Source organism: Condylura cristata, unplaced genomic scaffold (assembly GCF_000260355.1).
Source record: "Condylura cristata isolate star-nosed mole 26May11 unplaced genomic scaffold, ConCri1.0 scaffold00006, whole genome shotgun sequence".
Classification (NCBI taxonomy): Eukaryota; Metazoa; Chordata; class Mammalia; order Eulipotyphla; family Talpidae; genus Condylura; species Condylura cristata.
In genome coordinates, this window is record NW_004567107.1 from 65,237,344 (window position 1) to 65,258,363 (window position 21,020).

At 55.4% G+C, this 21,020-nt stretch overlaps 1 protein-coding gene across 3 annotated transcripts in view; it reads right to left on the minus strand.

The window, feature by feature from the left end:
- Window positions 1-2,122: 2,122 nt before the first annotated feature.
- The window catches only part of TLN1 (talin 1), a 30,738-nt gene continuing 11,840 nt past the window's right edge, over window positions 2,123-21,020 (minus strand). For 2 of the 3 annotated variants that reach the window (XM_012721311.1, XM_012721312.1), the window contains exons 13-58: window positions 20,510-20,690; window positions 20,228-20,341; window positions 19,987-20,095; window positions 19,568-19,776; window positions 19,316-19,414; window positions 18,198-18,365; window positions 17,741-18,035; window positions 17,082-17,248; window positions 16,224-16,352; window positions 15,944-16,060; window positions 15,727-15,840; window positions 15,387-15,521; window positions 15,112-15,240; window positions 14,844-14,946; window positions 14,486-14,694; window positions 14,016-14,135; window positions 13,641-13,838; window positions 13,366-13,505; window positions 13,109-13,202; window positions 12,907-12,996; window positions 12,684-12,806; window positions 11,805-11,948; window positions 11,221-11,382; window positions 10,910-11,050; window positions 10,636-10,817; window positions 10,311-10,443; window positions 10,008-10,109; window positions 9,748-9,918; window positions 9,502-9,651; window positions 9,290-9,391; window positions 9,088-9,207; window positions 8,249-8,395; window positions 7,927-8,093; window positions 7,656-7,839; window positions 7,438-7,563; window positions 7,225-7,341; window positions 4,841-5,026; window positions 4,598-4,705; window positions 4,295-4,297; window positions 4,002-4,107; window positions 3,720-3,844; window positions 3,491-3,616; window positions 3,307-3,369; window positions 3,041-3,223; window positions 2,791-2,919; window positions 2,123-2,662 (exon numbers count right to left, since the gene is read on the minus strand). In XM_012721311.1, the coding sequence (XP_012576765.1) occupies window positions 2,537-2,662; window positions 2,791-2,919; window positions 3,041-3,223; window positions 3,307-3,369; window positions 3,491-3,616; window positions 3,720-3,844; window positions 4,002-4,107; window positions 4,295-4,297; window positions 4,598-4,705; window positions 4,841-5,026; window positions 7,225-7,341; window positions 7,438-7,563; window positions 7,656-7,839; window positions 7,927-8,093; window positions 8,249-8,395; window positions 9,088-9,207; window positions 9,290-9,391; window positions 9,502-9,651; window positions 9,748-9,918; window positions 10,008-10,109; window positions 10,311-10,443; window positions 10,636-10,817; window positions 10,910-11,050; window positions 11,221-11,382; window positions 11,805-11,948; window positions 12,684-12,806; window positions 12,907-12,996; window positions 13,109-13,202; window positions 13,366-13,505; window positions 13,641-13,838; window positions 14,016-14,135; window positions 14,486-14,694; window positions 14,844-14,946; window positions 15,112-15,240; window positions 15,387-15,521; window positions 15,727-15,840; window positions 15,944-16,060; window positions 16,224-16,352; window positions 17,082-17,248; window positions 17,741-18,035; window positions 18,198-18,365; window positions 19,316-19,414; window positions 19,568-19,776; window positions 19,987-20,095; window positions 20,228-20,341; window positions 20,510-20,690 (6,346 nt within the window). In that variant the 3' untranslated portion in view covers window positions 2,123-2,536. The remainder of the gene's footprint in view (window positions 2,663-2,790; window positions 2,920-3,040; window positions 3,224-3,306; window positions 3,370-3,490; window positions 3,617-3,719; window positions 3,845-4,001; window positions 4,108-4,294; window positions 4,298-4,597; window positions 4,706-4,840; window positions 5,027-7,224; window positions 7,342-7,437; window positions 7,564-7,655; window positions 7,840-7,926; window positions 8,094-8,248; window positions 8,396-9,087; window positions 9,208-9,289; window positions 9,392-9,501; window positions 9,652-9,747; window positions 9,919-10,007; window positions 10,110-10,310; window positions 10,444-10,635; window positions 10,818-10,909; window positions 11,051-11,220; window positions 11,383-11,804; window positions 11,949-12,683; window positions 12,807-12,906; window positions 12,997-13,108; window positions 13,203-13,365; window positions 13,506-13,640; window positions 13,839-14,015; window positions 14,136-14,485; window positions 14,695-14,843; window positions 14,947-15,111; window positions 15,241-15,386; window positions 15,522-15,726; window positions 15,841-15,943; window positions 16,061-16,223; window positions 16,353-17,081; window positions 17,249-17,740; window positions 18,036-18,197; window positions 18,366-19,315; window positions 19,415-19,567; window positions 19,777-19,986; window positions 20,096-20,227; window positions 20,342-20,509; window positions 20,691-21,020) is intronic. The other variant, XM_004677772.2, reaches the window with a different exon arrangement.

Here is a 21,020-nt window from a genome sequence, read left to right on the forward strand (position 1 = left end):
CAAATAAATCTTTAAAAAAATTCTATCTACTCATTCATTCATTCATTCATTGTGTAGAAGAACTGGGGTGTAGGCCAGAGATGTGTGTGTGGGGGGTGGGGTGAAAGGACTCATCAGAGACAGAGGAACTAAGGCCAGGAAAACTTGGGGAATGGAAAGGGCTGAGGTATGGGACAGCGATTTTAAACAATATAGAAACAGAAGGAACAAAACAACTCCCAGGAAAATAGAAGTGTATTATTGAAATGTTGGTGAGGTAGCCACTACCTAGAGTAAGATCCAGTTACAGGATTATTAGGGAACAGAAAAACAACCATCATGAATCTTCCTGACCACTCCGTGCCTAATCAATAGTCTGGCACATTGGCCATCAGGAGTCTGAGAGTGTGTAATCAAGACAGGGCTGGAGTAAAAGGCACCCTCCCTGGGGCCTTCCTGCTGTCAGGGTTTTTTCCCTCTTGCTTCAGTAAGTCCACATTTGTTTGCTCTCATATTTGGTGTTGTAGCTCTTACCCTTCAACTGACAATGCACCCGAACTCACAAGCATCCACTCTCCTAACAGTGGGGAGCAAAGCAGATGGGTTTACTGAAATACTCTGCTAAGGGAGCAGCAGGTGAGACAGGAAAGGTCTGCCATGGTATGTGGATCAGCTTCCTGGCTGGGGCTTGAACTGAGGCTATATTGCCAATAGCACTGAGACTTAACCCCTAGGCCACCAGGGAGGTCCCAGTAAGACCCTAGTTTCATTATGAAAATACTTGACTGATCTACCTGTACTTCTCCTATCTCTGGTGAATCCTGTCACTGTCCCCTCCCCTCCCCCACCCAGCCCCTGCACCTCTGGCCTACACCTCAGCTTTTGCATGCATAAATAAATATTTAAAAAATAATATAAAATTTACAGAGCCGTTACTCTGGTAAACTCCTAGGGGCCTGAGAACGACTGTTCTAATGTATCTTCAGACTTCTTCCTTGGCTCCCTGAGGTGTCACCAATGAAGTACGTGGTTGGCCACCCTTTCTGAGGTCAGGGCAGGGAAGTGGCAGCAGGAGTAAGCAGCTGTCCTGGACTCACAGCTGGAGGAGTCTGAAACAGCCTGGATTACCACTTGGTGGGGAGGTTGTAAAAGGGATTTGATCTCTCAGGTCTTAAACTCATGACGCTGGGACACCGAATCTGGGGTTAAGAGGGCCACAACAGCGTGCGCTGGAGGTGCCAGTCCTCTGCGTCAGAGAGGTGATAATACGTCTTTATGTTCCAGTGCTTAGCACGGGCATGGCTTAGTAAATATTGAATGAATTACTCACAGATGACATGATGCTGGTAGGAAGTTGGCACCTTCCCTACTGGCTGCCCTGAGGAGGACAAAGTAATTACCTCTATTTGAAATTTACCCCAATATGGTGGGAGTCAAAGGGATTCTGTGTGGTATGGGCAGAGGGGGTGAATGCCTAGGGGAGTGGAAGCACATGGCACCTGGTGACCTCCCACAAATCTCCAGGTTAGTAGGGACGCAGGAAAAAAAAATAAGGTCAACCAGCCTGGGCCTTGCCACTAGGGGAGCTCTGCCCCCAAATTATGCAGTCTCACCCCTGGGTCAAAGCTTTCTGGTTGGTTTTTAGCCCTCTTCTAGGCAGTAGTGACAAGTCCTCTGAAGGCCTTGTGAGGCCCAAATCCAACCAACAGGGGAACCTACCAGAGCTGTCTCAGGTTGTATTATTGGGTTGTGGCCTCAACCCACTCTGTGGCCACAGTTTTCTTAGGTTCATACACTTGTGTTTTATAAACTTATTATTTCTAGCAAAGTTGCTTTTGAAAACTCTAGTTTGGATGGAGACTGGGTTTGCTCATATACTGTGACTAGCTATGAAGAACAGAGTGTCCCTGGTAGACAGAGAGCAGCTGCTTCAGGCGTAGGCTGGCCAGTGACAGAGACAATTGGAGTAAGACTTCTCAGGCCCAACTTTGCTGCTGCGTGGATGATTTTAGAGATTTGAGTACAAGGAAGAGGAAGGGGCCTCGGCGTGGGTCAGCACACTCTGTCCCCACTCAATTTCTGAGCCACATCAAGCTGGGTGACAGAATTCAACTCTACTCTCCCCCAGGAAGCCAGGCAGAAGTTGAGGAATCACCTTTATTGGGACATTTCCTGCTTGGACCTCATGGGTCAAAAGAGTGGAGAACACAGTATCAAAAAGGGTAAGAAGGTGGCTGTGGGGATGCTGGAAGCTGCTGGCAGGGTGGGGTGGGCTAGGCCCCTGGCAGGTTCAGACTGAGGTACAGCAGCGTTAATAATACTCTCTGAGCGTTAATACTCTGGGAAGGGCAGGCACTTAGGAGGCCCGAGGGCACAAAGGCACTTGGATTTGGGGAAGAGATCGGGACGTGCAGTGGCACTGGGCAGGGCCAGGCCTGGCAATGGCAGGCACTTTGGGAGTGTTGGGGTTGGGTAGGTTGGGCCCTATGACCCCAAAACCTTTGGTAGTGGCAGGCACAGTCTCTGGGCTGGGTCTGCTTTAAATAGAAGTGCCTGCCTAGTGCTCATCTCGAAGCTCTGAAGGCAGGAACTTGTACTGTTGCTGCCGGATCTGGGCCAGCTTCTTCCGAGCTTCTTCCAGCTCGCGTTCCTTCCGAAGCATTTCTTCCTGTGCGGCAATGATCTGAGGAAGGAAGTCGGGGACTCAGTTCAGTGAGCACGTGTGGTAGGGCTTAGGGTAGTTGGGACAGGCAGAGGCCATGGAACTGACAGGCTAGTGGTGTTACCCAGCATGCCCAGGGCCAAGCTCACCTGGGCAATGCCCCCAACCATCTTCTCCTTCACCACCACGGTCTCATTCTCCTGGTCCTCAAAGGCTGCGGCCTTCTGCGCTGCCTTTACCAGGTTATCTGAGGCTCGCTTCACTGCATTGCCAGCGGCCTAGACAGAGACAGGTTGAGGACTCAGGGTGGGCCCCACTGAAAGCAGAGCAGCATCTCCTTGGAGATGACAGTTCAAAGCAGTAAAGCCCTAGGTACAGTAGATGGTCAGGGTTCCCCACCTGAAGCCGTTTCATTGCCTCTGAGTCCTGGTCAGCCTTGACCTTACATGCCACAAGGAGCTGGGCTGTGGAGGCAGCGACCTGCTTGGCTGATGAGATGAGCTTCTCCTGGCTGGCGTGGCCTTGTACAGCTGCATTGGCTGCCTCACATAGATTGTTAGTAGCTGCGGCCACCATCCGGGCCTAAAGTGGGGAGATTAGATTAGCATATGCCTCTGTCTTTGTGCTGCCCTCTCTGAGGAGCCCGGTAGGTGCTGTCTACTCACTGCGGAGATGAGGCCCTGGGACCACTGCCCATCATCCAGTGCGTTGGCTGGAATGGCGCCCACCTGTGTGAGAAGGGGCAGCTGCTGCTCGACCTGTGTCCTCCCTACTTAGAAGCCTCCCTCTCCCAAGCAGGCGAGACAGCAAAGCTGCTCTTGCTATTCTCCTGGGTGTCCAAGTGCTTACCTTCCCTTGGGCCACCAGTTCCCTCTGGGCAGCTGATGCAGCCTTGACCAGGGCACTGGTGGCTGCTGCAATGGACTTGGCAGCTTCCAGTATCTGTTCCTCAAAGTTCAAGGACTCATCTGCCTCCTGAAACAGAGGACAATGGTTGCAGAGAGACACAGTCAGAGAAGGGCCACTGGTGGGTACAATGTGACAGTGTGAGGTAGGGGAGAGGGCGGGCAGCACTGGCCTTGGGTTTGGCCCGCGGCTTCAGCTGCTCCAGCTTTTTGGCTGCAGCCTCGATGGCAGCCGCAGCGCCCAGGAGCTCGTTCTCAGCAATAACCGTGGGGTCCTCTGGGTCCACCCATTCTGTTCCTGGAGGGAGGAAAGGGCAAAGAAGGGGACTGAGAGAGAGCAGCGAGGTCCAGAGCACTAGGCCCCTGGCACCTTGGGGATGCTGGGCAGGGGCTCCTCAGAGCAGCCCAAGATCCCGTCCCAGGTCCTCTTTCTTCCCTGCCCATTTGCCCCTCACCCTTCATGGCCTCTGCAGCCTGGATGAGCTCAGTGACTGAGCCAGCCACACGCTTCGAGTGTCCTGTCAACTGCTGCTTCAGTTCTGGGTTTGGCTTTTGCAGGGTCTGGGGAAGAGGGGAGCAGGAAGCAGAAACCATCAGATCTTTGCCTCTAGCTGTTCTCTGGAACAGGGCTCTCCAGGCCTCCCATCCCCACTCCCAAGCACAGCCCCCAGCACAGCATGCCCCCACCCGGTGCACATGAGGTATCACACTGCACACAGCAGGAGGTAGAGGGCTGCCCGGCACTCACCGGCTGCCAGGGAGCAAGGAGGATGGTGAGCGAGAGGAGGTGACGAAGAGAAGGGGGAGGTCAGATGGGAAGAGAGGAGATAAGAAAAGAGTGAGGGGAAGAGGTGAGAGGGAGCACCAAAGATGGTAAAACGATGGGGCCCCAGTGGAAGGGCAACTTGAAAACAAGAACAGATTCGGGAAAGAGTGGTGGGGAGGGGAGGAATAGGGACAAAAATTGGATAGGTGGATCTGAGGCTCGTGACAAGAGGACCGTGGGAGCAGAAGGCCCCCACGTGCCCGGCGGAGTGGCCGTCTTCCTTACCAGCAGCACGTGGTCCAGCAGTTCCAGGTAGCCGTTGGCACACTCCCGGCCGTAGTGCAGGGCACGGAGCCGCACGTCGGGGGCCACCTCTGGGTGGTAAGCTGCTTCCTGCACCACGAAATAACGTGCTAGTTTTAGGATCCCTGAGTGCTCTAGCTGCCCAAGCCTCTGCAGTTCTCTCCCTGTGTCTGCCCTGAAGCCGCCTCACTGATGACGCTTCTGCCTCACCACCAGAATTTCTACCTTGCAGGCCCGAAGCATGTCAGCGATAGCACGACGGCTGAGATTGGCCGTGGCAATGACATCTTCCTGGCGACAGGAGTTGCCAGCAGCAACAGCCTTGGCTGTCGCCATGGTAATACCCTTGGTCATTCGGATGAAATCTTCTGGGGTAGAAGTCTTGGCAGGTGGCTCTGGGGAACAGAAAACCTGTTGGTGCAGAACAGGAAGAAAAATGGAAACAATGCAGTAGGCGATTTATGGAATTTGGTTCATTCAACAGACATTCACCAGTAATTACCAGAGGTGAAGCCCCTGGAGAAGTCCACACATTCAAAGTTAACATAACAGAAGGGAGGTGGCTGTCATTTCCGACTAAAGTGACTGGGGAGAGTTTGTCTGAAGTTAGGGAAGTAGTTGGTGCAATCACCATGGAGAGCTGTGTGGAGGACCCCCAAGACATTAAAAATGGATCGACCTAATGGGCCAGTGACTCCACTCCTGGAAACCATCCAAAGGACACAAGAGCACTGATTTGAAAGGAAACTGCTATTTACAATAGCCAAGAGATGGAACAGCCTAAATGCCCCTCCAAAAGATGACTGATCACAAAGATGTGGTATATATACATGATGGGTTCGCTCAGCAACCAAAAAAGATAAAACTCATGCCATTTGTAGCACTGAGGATGGAGCTGGAAGGGATCATGCTACATGAAATAAGCCAGACAGAAAAGGAAAATATCAGATGGTCTCGCTTACAGGTGGAAAATAGGGGAACTGAACACAGGGTCAGGAAAATGACAAAACTTGCAAGCTGATCACATATCTGTGGCCATAGCAGGGGAGGTCAGGTGAGGGAAGGGTCAAAATGGGAGGGAAGAGCCCAAAGGGCTACAGTGACAGTCCTTTGGGTGCTGCATGGGATAACTGAGGGGAGGAATCAAATACTGCAAAAGAACTATTAATGGTGAAAGGTAATAGTAATAAAAAAAGTGGTTTGTGAGCTGAGGTTTCATTCCTAAACTATGGAGAAGCTTTGAGGGGTAAGTGGCAGGGGATGGGTAAGGAGGTAGGTCTTAAGAGATGGAGATAGGGTCCTGCCTGTGGTGCAAAGGGTTAAAACAGCACCATGAAGCTGCCTGCAGCCTCTGCAGCATGAATTAGATCCCCAGCCCAGGAGATGACCCACATGGCCCAGCAGCCCTCTCCTGCCTCACCTGCATCACCTGCTGCTCCCCTCAGCAGTAGACTTCAGTACATCTGCCTATTCTGCTCCCAACTGTCTCTGGTGAATCCTCTCTCCCCACCCCTGTATCTCTGACCTGTACCCCAGTTCTTGTATGCATAAATAAACAATTCTTTAAAAGAAAACAGGAGATGGAGAGAATGGGAGAACATTTTATGTAAATGGAAGGACATGAATAACCAAGGAGTAAAGGGACAGAGTAACAAGGAATGTTCTAGAATACAGGGATGGATTCTAAAAGGTGCCATTTACTGAGATGGGAAAGATGAGGGAAGGACGGGATTTAAGGGACAGAGTTCAGACTTTTCCAAGGAAAGGTAAAGACAGAACATCAGAAAACGGAATTTAAGAAATGAGAGAGATGAGTAGGAGAGCTGCGTGCGGGAGCAGACACCAGGGAGAGAACCCACACAGTGCCAAAGGGAGGAGCCCTGGTGGAAATGTGAATTTGAACGCTGCGGTGGGAGTGGAGAGGAAGGACGAAAGGGGTAGAGAACAGAGACGCGCAGCTGGAAGGGCCTGCAAGCAATGTGGATGTGATGGATGAGGGAGGACGAAGGTGGCTGAATCTCTGTGGCTGTGAATTGTCCCCACGGCAGCATGGTAGCCAGAACAGCCATTCACTGCATCTTGGTGATGATGTCCAACAGGCGGTCGAAACAGCTACACTCAGAAACAGAAGTCAGCTTGTGAGAGAACAGTAATGAAGGTGGTGACAGTGGCCCAAGGAGAGGAAAGGGCTGGCTACTTGAACAATCCTGGGAAGCCCTCCATGTTTACCAGGTGAAGGTGACTCAGTGATGACTATATATAGAAGAAATGTTTGAGAAGCAAGAGGAAAGCTAGTTCAAGAAGGGCAAAGAAAGAATTTCAGAGAAGCTTGTTAACAGGGTCGAATGCTTTGGAAATGTCTGAAGAGGTGGAAGGCCAAGACTGGAGAAAGGTGGAGGGCGGTGGGGAAAAAGGGTAGCTGCCGGAACGCTGAGTCAATCGGTGAGGAGGAAAGACACGAGTGCAGCTCACTTGAGAAGTCTGGCAGCGAGGGAGAGGAATGTGTGTGGCTGTTTACTTTTCTGTGACCATATGAGGCACAAGTTCACAGTCCGGCCGAGCCCTGTCCCTGACCCACGCCGTCCCTCATGCCACCAACGTGCGCTCACCGCTAGTTCCTGCCGTATGTGCTCAGTGGTCGCCTCCAGTGCCCGCGTGCCTTTGGTGGCCTCATCTTCCACAGCTTTCACAGTCTTGAGCAAGGATGTCACATTGGTCACCATCACCTGGGGATGTCAGAGGGGTCGGGGAGGAGTCACTTTAGGAACAGGAGGAAGTGCTTTGCTCCACTCCCTCTCCTGACGTTGCTTGTTCCCTCCGACCTTGGCAGAGTTCTTGAGCTGCCACACGGCAGGGTCATCCCCGACTTTGCCCGCTGCAGCCTTTGTGGCACTGATGAGGTCTCCCAGGGCTTTAGCCACATCTTTCACGGCATTGATCAGCACCACCTATGTGCGAGAGTGGAGGCTCAGGTCCATGGGAGGGCAAAGCAGAACAGGAAGTGGGTCTGGCTAGAATTTGTCAGGTGGCAGGTGGATACCTGGGTCTCAGGGTCCTCAGCTCCCAGGCTGGCTGCACCCAGCTTAACCACATCTGCGAGGCGGGTGATGGTGGCCACAGAGGACTGGGCAGCCTGTGCCAACTTCTCCTGGCTCCCAGCTGCATTCTGCACTAGGACCTTGGTGTCCTCCACCAGCACCTTCGCAGTCTTCAGAATGCCCTCCCTGAGGGGGAGCCCAGCTAGTGAGTTCTCAAGCCTCCTATGGCTCCGAGCCCCACCCTGTCTTTCTGAGGGCCAATTCCCTCCTCACCGGTGGTCAGCAAAAGTTTCAGTGCCCTCTCGGTTGAGCGTGCCGGCGGTGGCAAACATGATGGTGGTATCAAGGTCAGCAATGATGCCGGACACGGCGCTGGCAGCCGTGATGCAGGCCTGCGTGCCACGATTCCCAGCCTGGAGTGCAGCCAGCACGTGGGAGACCTGGGAAGGAAGGTCACATGGTGACAGTGGTAGAAGCCATGTGGCAAGGAAAGTCACCCACAACTGGGAGGAGGCTGGGAAGGCTGAAGCAGGACAGGAATGGCTGCAGGGTTGGGGAGTCAGCCCCCCCCAGTCTGCAGGATGAGCACAGTCACCTTCTCGGAGACTCTCCGGGCACACTCTATGAGCTCTTTCTTGGTGTAGGCGTCACTCGGGCTGCACTGCAGGGCACCTGCCTTGGTGACCAGAGCAGCACAGCTGTGCCCCAGCTCCTGCACCCGGTGCTTGATGTGGGCACCTATCTGTGAAAAGGTGGGAGAGGAGATGGGTTTTACAAGAGGCACTCAGTGCCTGGAGAAGTCACCAAGGACATAGAAAAACCCATACCATAGACTCAGGGCATAGGAAAAGGGTCCAGCACACAGGCTTTTCCTGTCTCACACCCTTTAGGCAGGCGGTCACCTCCCCCCATGTGGAGAATAATAGCACGTAGGCACCAACTGGTGACCACTTGCTAAGCACAGTGAGGAGGCGGGGACAGCACTTTATGCTGGGGATTTGAATCAGAGGGCATGGATTACAACTTAGCCTGTACCGGGTGATGCAGGGTTTTGGGGCTGGGGATTAGGTGTGTCATGTTGGGATCCAATTACTTGCTTTCTTGGAAAGCCAGGAGCTTAGGGAAGGAAGAGCTTCGTAGGTTTGCAACCAGGCAGGCGTGAGAAGGGAATAGACTTGGAGTATAATGGAGAAGCAGCCGCAAGCCGGAGGAGGGCTAGAAACCCAGCAGGCAGGGAAGCCTCTGGATTCTAGGCTGGTGCCTCATCCCTGTACCGAAGGCTTTGACGGTTGCTGCACAGAGCCCTGATGACTCCGTAGTGAAATGGCTCTGCAGGTGGGACAGCCCCAGAGGCTGACATGATGGGGACAAGGGACATAGCACTGGGACTTCCTGTGGGGAGCGGGGGGAGGTCAGAGCTGCCTCCATCTTTACCTCTTCATTTTCAGCAGCCACAGCTGCAGGCTTAGCTTGCGAGGCCAGACGGCCATAGTCACTGGTCAGCTGGTTAGCAAGCGGGCCCAGCTCCTCAGGGCTGGTGTTTGACTTGGTTACCTGGCGATATGGCGGAAATGACATTATGTTTAGACTCAGCTCTCGACGGGGCAGACCCCCTGTACCCCTCTCCCACACTCACCATCTCCTGAACAGTGACAGCGATGGCCTTGGCTGTCCGCACCATAGTTGTCTGGTAATCCACAAAGGAACCTTCTGGTTCGCCCATTGGTCCTTCATCTAGCTGAAGGGGAGGATGGGGGAAGGAAGAAGTGGTCAGGGCCTCTGCCATGGTGCTTGAGAACTTTGGCTCAGGAGCACCTCCATGCCCACAGGCACCCCCAAGACTCTAACCTGATTGATAGCCTGGGTGATGGAGTCTACCATGCCACCAACAACCCCAGCAGCACTGGCTGCCTCGTTGAGCGTCGTCGTCAGGTCCTCCACGGCCTCCGTCATCATCTGCACGGCCTCCTCCAGGGCTTCCTGGGTATGAGCTGCTTGCTGAAGGGAAGGGGAAAGCGCGTAAGCCCAGGGTGTGCTGTTTTCCTGCTTCCCCAACCGTTCTAGTAGCAGCCTGGCCTTCCCAGCCCTCGGTACCTTGGGGTTACCACCAGCCTCCTTGGCCGTGTACAGAAGCTGCAGGGCCGACTCTGCCAAGGTCTTAGTCTGGTCCAGGAGCGCCATCTGCTGCGGGTGGCTCAAGGTCTTGGAGGCGGCACCCACTGCAGCCAGGGTGAGTGGCTCAAAGTACTGAGCCATCTGGGACACCTGAGGCGAGGGGTTGGGAAGAAGCTCAGCTGGGCATGCATCCTCTTTCACTCCATTCCCTGGAGCACCCCACTTTTCTCCTCAGATACCTTATGTCCCAGTTGTGAGGCTTCAGCCCGGGCGGCACTGGCCAGTGGCTCGATAAGATGGGAGATCTCCTGCACTGCGGTGAGCATCTGGGTATGCAAGGCCTGGGGAGGAAGCAGACTTTAGCCCCAAGTGCCACCCGAGCAGGGACCCACTCCTCCTCCCCTACCAAACGAACCAACCTCCCTCAGCAGGCTCCATCCCCCTGATGTCTCTTTGAAACCAACCCCCAAGACCCCCCATACTCCTCACATCCACCCTCTCCTCCCAGACACAACCTCTCACAGAGCCCTCTTCCCCCTTACCGCTTGAGAGATCCCTTCACGGGGAGCAAGCTGCTGGCTGACCGCAGCAAGGGAGGCCTGGTCTAGGTCGCGCAGACAGCTGTTCAGAGCTGCAATGGCCGTCTCGCACTCCAGCTGCCCTGGAGCCTTGTCCCTGCAGACACATCACAGGCTCCAACTCCAAGACCACCCCTTTAAAACAAAGCTAGCCCATCTTACCCTGGATCCCCTAAACCTGTGACAAGAGGTCTCCTCCAATACAGGCCTATCTAATGGCACCCCTGTCACCCCTCTATTCTGCACCACATATGTCTGCGGTCATAACTGTTCTCCACACACTCCATACCTCATGCTCGTAATAAGCTTCTTGATGGAATCTGAGACGGTACGTGAGTGGCCAGCCAGCACTGACCAGCTTGGGGGATCCCTGGGGTTGACTGCCAGGGCCCGGGCTGTCTGGATCAGCCCCCCAGCACTCTCCAACATTGTCTTAGCAGAGATCACAATAGGTTCCATGGCAGCTCGGCCCTGCGGGGAGGAGAGGCGGGGAATTGAGTTTTTGGACTCTGAGAAGATGTGGGGAGAGCTGGCCCATCAGCTGTCTCTTTGCCTCGCCTCACCTCAGGACTGATCTGGGCAGGAATGCTGGAGAACTCAGGGTTGGACGCAAAGGCACTCAGGTTTTCCACAGCCTCCAGCAGAGGGGCTGTTGCTGCTTGGCATTGGGCACGGTTCTCTTCCGTGAAGGCCCCATCGAGCGCCTGCAGGTGGGAGGGACAGCGAGGGCCTCAGGAAAGACTGCAGCCCAGGGGCAAAGCCCAGGCCTTCCCCTGGGTGGAAAGGGTGGGGGTGGAGCTTGGTTCAGACACAGGGATTTGGTGGAAGGCCTTAGGGAATGAACAGGAGCTTAGGGAATTCAAACGCTGGGAACCTTGATGGTCTTGACGAGGTTGGCGGTGCTGTTGGCCACCTCCTTGGCTGACTGTACAAACTGGCGCTTGGCGGTGGGGTTGGCCGTCCGAGCGGAAGCCAGGCGGCAGCTGTTACACAGCGCAGAGGTGTGTTTGGCCACAATGGTGGCTGCAGAGAGCACCTGAAGAAGCAATACATGTGGAAGGTGATGATGAGGGCGGGAGGGAAGCGCCCACCCCCAGGAGGAGCCGCTGTATGTTACGGGATGGAGAGCAAGGTACTGGAAGTCACTCTGGAGACAGAGTGACCCTGAAGGGTTGAGATTTGGGAGACAGAGATTGATCTGGGGGTGGACAGAGACACTAAAGGAGAAATGCAGAGGGTGTGCAGCAGAGTAAGTCCAAAGCTCGCTGAGAAGAGGTGAACTTCAGCAGTAACCAAGAGAAGGTGAGAAACAGTCAGAAGACAGTTAGCCAGAGAAGCTGCGCATGGAAGGGCCCAGGCTGGGCTCCACCCTCTCCTTCCCCACGCCCCGCACTTCCCTGCTGGGTCACTCCATCCTGACCCAGTGGCCTCTCCTGTGGTACCTGCCCGTTTCGTTACCTGGGCCTGGGTGCAGCCTGGCTCCCCCAAACTTTGACAGGCCATCTGAATTGCCTGGTTTGCACGAGCAAACTGTGTGGGCTCTACCAGTCCCTGCTGTCCAGCCTGGCTGTTGGGGTCGGAGACGCCCACCAGATATGCTGCCTGTGGAGAGAGCAGGGGTGGGGGTGAGGAATAAAAAACTATGCCACAGTAGGCAACACAACGGTGACAGCGGAGACAGAGAGGGGCAAGCTTGGCAGCGGGGGCTGTGTGAGTGGGGGGTTATTAACAAAGTAGTTACACTGTAAAGAGGGAAAGACTGAACCTTTCCTGTTTCATTAAGTGTGTTCAAACATTCAGAAGGTTAACAAAGGAAAAACCACACAGCAAGGGTTGCGTCACACTTCTACTTAAATGTGTGTGTGCTGGGTCTTTGGGCTTTCAGGGAAAAAACAGTTGATGATGATGACTCTCAAGCCAGGATGGCTTAACGATCTATGCACTAGAGCAAAATGCTCTCTGGATGGTTCTCTACTTGATAATGCAGAAGAAGACAAAGTTAAAAGGTGACTTGAGTAACTAGAAACTTGGTCACGGTCACTATTTTACACAGCAGTGACTGCCATCTGCTGACACGTGCAGGTCAGGCGCCAAAGCCAGGGCTGGAAAGTGCCCCTGGTCGGGCAGCGTCAAGCTGCAGCGCCATGGCCCGGCACGCTAGTGAATGCAACTCCTGGTGCTGTGTGACGGATGCCAGGCACCTCCAGAGGGGGGAACCTGGTTTGCATAGGGTTGGCTTGGCTTGGCAAAGATCACTTTTAGATTGATCTACGTGCGTGGCAGACTGCGATGAGGTGGGAAAGCAGGGCATTCTGGGAGCCATCCTAGGACAGTGACCTGTGCAGCTGCCTCCGTGAAGCCACACAGGGCCTTGGAGGCGGTGGCAATGGCCTCCCCAAACTCTGGCAGGTTTCCGTTCTTGGCATTTTGGGAGATGCCAGTCATGGCCTCACCCAGGACCTGAGGAACAAAGGGTATCAGGTGAGTCAGAGTCTATTCTCAGGGGGAGAGCAGCCAACTCCCAGGCTGTCCTCCCTCCTGGGTGCCTGGTCACACTTACCTTGGAATTCTCCATTACGCTATCCAGGCAGCCGAAGTAGGACATGTCATTGATGGGCTGGACTGGGTTCTCTAGCAGCTCCCGGACCGTCTGAATAGGGGAGGGTGCAGTGAGTCCAAGACCCCAGCCTCCCACACGCCGCGCCTCCCTCCCCAGAACAGTTTTCTCAGCCTCAACCCCACTGAGCCTGCGAGGTGCCTACCTCCAGCTCCCGGAGGGCATTGTCACACTCCTTCTGGCCTGGCGCCTGCTGGGTGCACATGGAGATGAGCTGGTTGATGCTGTCAGTCACTGCCCTGGGGGAGCAGAAAGCTGAGTGAATGGGTGCAGAGGTCATCATTCTGGGGTCTCTAGCTATTTCTCTTGCCTGGAACCACTCCTAAGTGGGGGACTTCTCATGAAATGTCCCCTTCCCAGGCTCCCCAACATTCCAGGCTGGACTTCCCAGCTTGTACTAACCGGGCAGCCGCAGCCAGCTGAGTCTTGAGATTGGGGGAAGCAGGGTCTGTGGACAGGGCCTTGGCAGCCAGAAGAAGTTTGCTTGAAGACATGGAGATACCCTTCAAATTGGATACGACCTTGGCGCGGTCTTCCGGACTCTGTTAAAAGCGAGAAGGTCAACACACTGTACAGTCCTTTCATCGGTCTCTAAAAGGAGCTAGGAGCAGCTAGGACCCTGTGGTGACACAAGGGTCACTCTAACCCGAGTCAGACCCTCTCGACACGCCTCATACCGGAGCCTGTCCTGCCATCTCTACGCCAGCTTCCAGGAAGGTGCTGAAGTCCTGTCCAAATCGACCTGAGGCTCGAGCCATGTCCTGAGGGGTGCCCCGAGAGGCCTGCACCATTTCTGTGGCTGCCTGATTCAGCCCAGCAGCAGCCTCATTCAATCGACTCTGAGCTTCTTGAAATGTCCCAGTGCTGGGCGGAAGCTGCGGATCAGAGAGGAAGCCAGATGCAAAAACAGAATGATGTGCGGCAGGGCCTGAGCAGGGAGGCGGGCAGTAGGCTGGGAGCTAACAGAGGGGCAGAGCTGGGAAGCCAGGGTCAAGGAGGGGCCTATGGAGTTCTTTGACTCCAACGCTCCCCCTCTCCTGCTGCACACCTACCGAGTCACTCAGGAGTCGCTTGCTGGCTTCTCCAACTGCTCTCAGGGCGTTGTCCACGTCTTGTTGGCCAGGCAGGCAGCTAAGACAGCGGTTCAGAGCCTGCGTCACGGCTTTAGCCACCTGAGGTGGGAAAGGAATGGGGATTGCCCACAAGGAAACCATCCGGGAATCCCCCGGGACATGGGAGGTAACTAGCTCTACTGCCACTGAAAGTGAAAGAGGCAAGAGAGGGATGACTTGGCTGATCAGGCTGGCGCCGGGGCATCAAGTGAAGTGACCAAACCTCCGCACACTTGGTGGTTAGCTAGGCCCCTGCCTTAGTCTAACAGATGGAGAGAAAAAAGGGTAGATTCTAGACAGGTGCTCAAGAGCAGAACAAAGAAGAGGTTCCTCTGTCAACGTGGATGAGACCTGGCCTTTCAGAAGGGACCTGGGGGGGAGGGAGGAAGTGGCCTCTCTCCCCACCCGACCTGGGCAAGTCGTTGCTGGCTTTCAGGGTCCTCGGGATGGCCAGCTGTCTTTTTTGCTTCCTCGATCAGATTGCTGGCCTTGTCCAGCACGTCACTGGCTGTGTCAAGCACGATGGCCTGAACTGCTGGGTCTGATGTCAGGGCAGCTACACCCCTCGCGGCCTGGGCCAGTGCCCGCAGCCCACCTGCCACATCCCGAGCTGCAATACCTGAGGAACAAGAAGGGGGAGGAAGGGAAAAGCACCCTCACGCAGGCCCCGATGCCAGTGGTGTGCCCGCAGTCACCTCTCCGTCAGCCCACCAGCTCCTTCCCTCCCACTCCCTTCACCACATGCCCCTTGTGGGCTCTACCCCGTACCTGCATAATTTTCATTGCCCTGGGTAACCTCCCCCAGCAGCTGGGCAATGGCAGAGCTCACAGCTTTGGTGCTGTTGCCCAGGTCCTGGACACATTTCTCCATCTAAGGATAAAGGGGAGACTCAGAGGCTTAGGATGCAGCAACTTGAGAAACCATTTGGGGACATCAGGCTGTTTATAAGTAAAGGTTTGGTGCACTGCAGGGCGATGGGTGGGGGTGGGGGTGGGGACTTCAGGTCTGAGAAGAATGAGGTCTTAAGAATCTTACCGTCTCCCCGGGCAAAGGTTTAAGCTTGCCATCTCGAGCTGCTGCCTTCACTTCCTGCAGGTCTCGCTCCAGATTCTGTACCACACTCAGCGCAGAGTCTATCTCCAAAGGCCCGCACGCTTCCTGAGCCTACAGCGACAGGGGGTGGTAGGGGGGAGTAGGAACTGCTGCGCCACCAATGCCTCAGGTTACATGGTTCAGGTTGCTCTGCACAGGTTGCTCTGTCATCCCAGGACTCCTCCCTCATCTTCCAAAAAGAGAGCCCGCTTCCATACCTTCTGGGCAGCAGTACGGAGTTCGGCCAACGCAGTGCCAAGGTTCTTAGCACACTGACTCAGCTGCATGGCTGAAGCTTGGTCCTGAATTGTTGGCACTGAGGCCTTCACAGCTGCCACCATCTTCCCACCTGGCTGTTGGGGAACAGGAGAGCAGATAAAGTGTAGATCCTCCCTACAGGCTTGGGGACAGGACTGATGATGGCCAGGATGTGCTGAGCACTGGGGCTTAGTTCTGGGACAGAGGCCACTGGCAGAGAGATTTAATTGTGGGAGGAAGATCTAGGCGTCTCAAAGGAGTGGGAGGGTCTGGTCTGAGAGGCGGGGGAGGGTGTCTTGCCTGCAGGAAGTTCTGACTGGCAGCGATGAGGGCCAGCTGAGCACTGGGACTGTCAGGCTGAGCCTGGCTTCCTCGGACACCTTGCACCAGCAGTGGAATCTGATACGCCACAGCCTGCAGGTGAAAATGTCACAAGAGCACCTCCCCACAAGCTGGGGGAGTAAGTGTCCCTCTTCCCACACCTTCTTCTGCCCCCAGATGATTCCTGGAGTCTCACCTTGCAGCTCTGTGCCAGCAGGGGCTGGGGGCCAGCAGAAGCCTTGGGGGCAGAGGCTGCATGTTGAGCCGCAGCGATGGTCTGTGTGGCTGAGGCCGCAGCCTGCTTGGCTGCGTGCTGTGAGGACAGAAAGTCAGGACAGGCCCCGGGCATTCCCAGGGCCAGGCCGACCGTGCCCAAGCTGCCCCCAGGAACATATTCATTGATTCTCTCCCTGTGTCCCTTCCAGTTTCTTCCCACAGTACCCACACTGTGTTGCTCCTGCCTCTCCCAGCTTTACCTCCAGGCGCTGCACCAGCTTCTTCTTGATGGCATTCTGCGCAGCTGCATTGGTAGCCATGCGCAGCCCCTCAGCCGCCTCCCTCAGCCGCTGCTGCTGTTCCTCACTGTCGGGGTGGGCAGCTGCTCCCTGAGAGAGGTGGCGAGACAGTCACTACTCAGGACCCCATGGATCCTAACCCCTCCAGGGCCAGACTTATTTTTCTGAATGTCCCCTCTGGAAGGTAGTCCCTGGAAAGGAGCTGCCTCAGGATTCCCTTTGGAATGCTGAAATCCATTAGGCAGAATATTTTTCCTTCCCCTCATTGGGGAGGGGCCACATTTCTTCCCCACTCCTCACAGAAAGCCACTAGCAGGAAGAGGACAGCAGAGATCTCAAGAACACCAAAGCAGGGGACGGGGCTACTCCTGCAAACTAGGAGCTGGGACCTGGGACCTGGGAATCTTGGGTCTCCCTGATGGTCTCTGCTCTGGGTGCCTGTGTCCAACTGCCTAGTCTTCCTCTGTTCTGCTAGGAGGAGAGGCTCTGACTGAACATGTCTGGGCCTTCACAGGAAGACCAGGAAGTAGAGGGGATCCCAGTCAGACAGTGGCAGTAAGTAGGGGAAAAGTAGGAAGAACAGACTTTTAGAGTCAGGGGAAAAAAAGGCACAGTTGCCTGTCAGTCAGTGTCACACTGGGTTACACCGGCTGCCAGCCAACCCCCCCACAGCCTAGGGGTGCACTTCCTTCCCAGGTCTCCTCTATTTGCTCTCTTGTATTTTCTGTTTTCCTGGATTTCCCCCAGGAGGATGACCATCTGGACCTTTCTACTTCCCTTCAGGGCCCGGTGTAGGGGTCTACACAGAAGGCTCTGTACCTTGGCAGCCTCCACCATCTTGGCTGTGGCATCAGCGAGGATCTTGGCAGCACTCAACAGCTTGCGGGAGTTCTCCAGATCACTCTCCCCCTCAGCATCAGCCTTGATAGCGTTGACCAGGTCGGAGGTGGCTTGGGCTAGAATGCGGGCCTGGCGCACCATCTCACCTGAGAACAGGGCATAGGTAAGGAAGCAGAGACACTGAGAGGACCCTGGGGGGTGGGGCAAAGGACATGACAGGTAGAAGCCTTTTCCAGACAGGAAACAGCAGCTGTAGGCAAGTGAAGATGCTTGAAATGATTTCCCTGGAATTATCATTATCTGGGTTTAGGATCTAGGAGTTAACAGATTTCCTGGTAGGCTCTGATGGGAGGAAGGACAGTCTCCAATGGGTGTCTTCAGCAAATAGTCTTGAGGATGAGAAACTGAAAGATTTTGAGGGTGAGGGGGTGGAGTGGAGTGGGGAAGGCTAATGACTCTTATTAGTGCTGCTTTCCATCTGTTTTTGGTATGTTCTTTATATGCACCAAGAAGGCAGAGCAGGGACTGTTCTTTACAGGTGGGGAACTGGGAGTTCACTGCTCAGGGGGAGCAGGCAGCTCTGCAAGGGCATGTCCAGTGAGCTCGGGGTTCTCTCTTCCCGGGGGTGGTGTGCTTACCAGCATCACCCATGGAGCTGAAGATGTTCTCAGTGACAGTAAGGATGGTGTCGGTGGCCTGGTCGTAACGGCCAGCGGGCCCAGCCCCGGTGGCATGGGCCCTCACGTGCTGCAGCAGCTCATTCAGAGCCTGGGTGACAGCCGTGGCTGCCGCTCCTACCCCCCGCAGCAGCTGCCCGTCCTCTGTGGCTGCTTGGGAGGCAGACACGCAGCCTTCCACAGCTTTGGCTACCAGTCGGCCTGCTTCCACCAGCTGTTCTTGGCAGACGGGTGAGCTGATTGTAGGTGCCACTACCTGTGGGCGAGCCAAGTGTCAGAGGTGCAGGCAAGAGCAAAGAGATGGGTTATTTCTGTGGGGTTTACGACAGTCACTGGGCTGGGACTGAGGTCTAGGGAGAGATCAAATGAGAGGCTGTTGTGTACACGGCAACAGCACGCCTCAGTACTGGGGGCTCACCTTGGTACAGGCCACCAGCTGGGAGGTGGACAGGGCACACTGCGTGGCCGCGGCAATAACCTGGGTCTGCAGACCCGCATCCTCTGTCCGCTGGGCCACACTCTTGGCCTTGAGGACCAGGGCAGCTGCAGCACTTGCCACAGCCTTGGCGAGCTGCATCAGCACATCCTGTGAGAAACCGCAGTCAGCCTGACTGAGACCAGGTTTGGGTTCCAGGGATCCAGAGGCATAAGCTGTTTCATTATCCCCACTGACTCCAATCACAGGACAGTGTATGCAGAAGCAACCGTAATCTACCCCAAGCCCCTGCCTTGAGCACCCAGTAGGAGCGATCCCTCACCAAGAACAAGCCCACACCAAGAGAAACAACCTACACCAAAGGGAGAAAGGCATGAGGCGGATACACTCGGCCTGCGGTGGGGAGGTGGTGGTGAGAGGAGGGGCCTCTTAGGTTCCCGCCCACCCCTGGCTTCTTTTCCCTGTTTCTTCTCAATCTTGGTTTGAAAGTAGTCACCTTGGAGTCTTGGGAACAAGTCCCTGTATGACCTGATCCCACTTTCTCAAGTCCTGCCTGTGCCATGCCTCCCCAACTCCCATCACATCTGCTCCCCATGAGGCAGGGTGCAGAAGCGAGTGTATGCGGCTCAGAGAGGAGAAAGCTGGGAAGGCCCAGGCCAGAGGCCGTTACCGTGGGGGGGTCGGGGGGAGATCGAACCCCAGCCCCTCTGGGTGCACATATCTGCGTGGGAAATCCAGGATGACAAGTCAGCTGAGGAGAATGGTATGGGGCAAGAAAGGGGGGAACTAGAGAACAGTGTCTTCGGGGTTCTATGAGCTAAAGGATTGGCAAGGGGGTCAAGTGGTCACGTATGGGCAAATAGGGAAAAGATGACAGATGGCTAAAAACATCATCAGTGAGGGCTAAGGGTGAACCTGTAGGTCAAGTTTGGATTTGGTGTTTCTGAATTCTCTCTCATCCCCTCAAAGAGAGCCTGGGGGATCCCAGTGTCAGTTCCGGAAACAGGTTCAGGTTGGCTCTGAGGGGTCAATTCATGTAGTGGGTTTTGGATCTCAGGTTACCTCCTAGCGGGGTTCTGGAAGTTGCGTAAGTCACCAACCTGGAAGTGGGGGTCAGTATCACTTTCCCCAATTTGCTGCAACAGCTCCCCACTGGCCTGGCCCACGTTCCCAGCCGCTTGCAGCAGGTTCTGACGGGGCTGTGGAGAGTGAACACCAGTCAGAAGCTGCCCAGCCCTGCCCATGTGCCGTCCATGCTCATGGCTCCTGTACTGCCATCCTTAACTGGACTGGCTTCTTCTCCTTGGGCCGGAGCTCCCTCTCCTCCCCAGTGCGGACCCCGGGTCCCTGACCTCGGCACTGGCTGGTTGGGCAGTGCGCAGCAGCTCTGACACTGCCCCCGCAAGGCCCTTCGCCGCCTGCAGCAGGGGACGGCCACTGCCGCCTTCATCCTCCAGCAGCGCAGCCAGCAGCTTCACGCCACGGGACATCTCCGTCAGGTTGGAGGAGATCGTGGTGACTGCACAGCCCACTGCTGTGTAGTCTGTCTCTGCAGGGTCTCCTGAAGGGAGGGGAGGACAGGAGCACGTGTGAGACCCAGGGCAGGCTGGCAGATGGGCTGAGGTGGTACAGTCACAGTTAGTCACACACACATCCTGTGTGAAGTGCACACACATCCCTTCCATGACTCAAGGTGCAGCCTGTCTCCCTCATGCTGACACACGCCCGCTCTCTCCTCCCCCCCCACATACAGCGCTCAGATCCAGCCTACCTGCCGTCAGGTTCACCACTGAGGCAGTACCAGCGGTGATGGCATCCACCTGGGAGTGGATCTCATGCTTCGATTCGTCCATCTTGTTCTTACGCCAGGCTTTGGAGGCCTGAGGGAAAGAGAAGCAAACCTCAGGGTCTGCTCTGCTTTGACTAACCCTAACCCTAACCTGGGTCCTGGGGGGCGGGGGAGAGGGGGGTCCCAGCTTCACTACCATTGGCCTCTTTCACCCCATACTCACGGCATCCTGGCCTAGGGGAGGCAGAGCATCAACATCATCCAGAGTGGCCTGGGCAGCCTGCACAGCCTGCATGCTGGAGTTGATGGTTCCAGTGAGTGCCTGCTGGGCTGATGTCTGTAAGACAAGGAGAGGAGTCACGGGGACTAGAATGGAATATTTAGAGGAAAGAGAAGGTAAAAAAGTCAACCGGAAGTAAGGGATGGGAATACAGACAGGGACATGGGAAGAGACTGTTTAACTCCTGGCTGGGCCCAGTGGGGGTGGCGGTGGGGGCCCTCTCACCAAAGGAGGCATGTGTCCGCGGTGCATCTGGCCACTGGTGATCTGCTGCTGGGCAGGCGGCATGCTGCCCACCTGGAAGTTCTCAGGCCCAGAGGCTCCAGAGCGCATGATGGCAGGCAAGGCCACAGAGCCGTGCTCCACCTTCCCCACCCGGTTATACTGCTGCTGCAAGACCGTCGACCTAGAGAGGGGACATACCGGGAAGCACCCAGGGCACTTCCTCCTTGTGCTCCCACTATGCAGCTCTGTGATCTCTTTGCAGGTTCTGTGGTCTGGGGAATGGGGTTGAGGGGCTGGGTAGGGTGAGGTCTCACTCAGCCTGCAGTGAGCTCAAGAACCATCCATAAGATTCTACACACACACACACACACACACACACACACACACACACACCCCCGCCCCCACACACACACACATGATTGTAGGTGCCACTACCTGTGGGCGAGCCAAGTGTCAGAGGTGCAGGCAAGAGCAAAGAGATGGGTTATTTCTGTGGGGTTTACGACAGTCA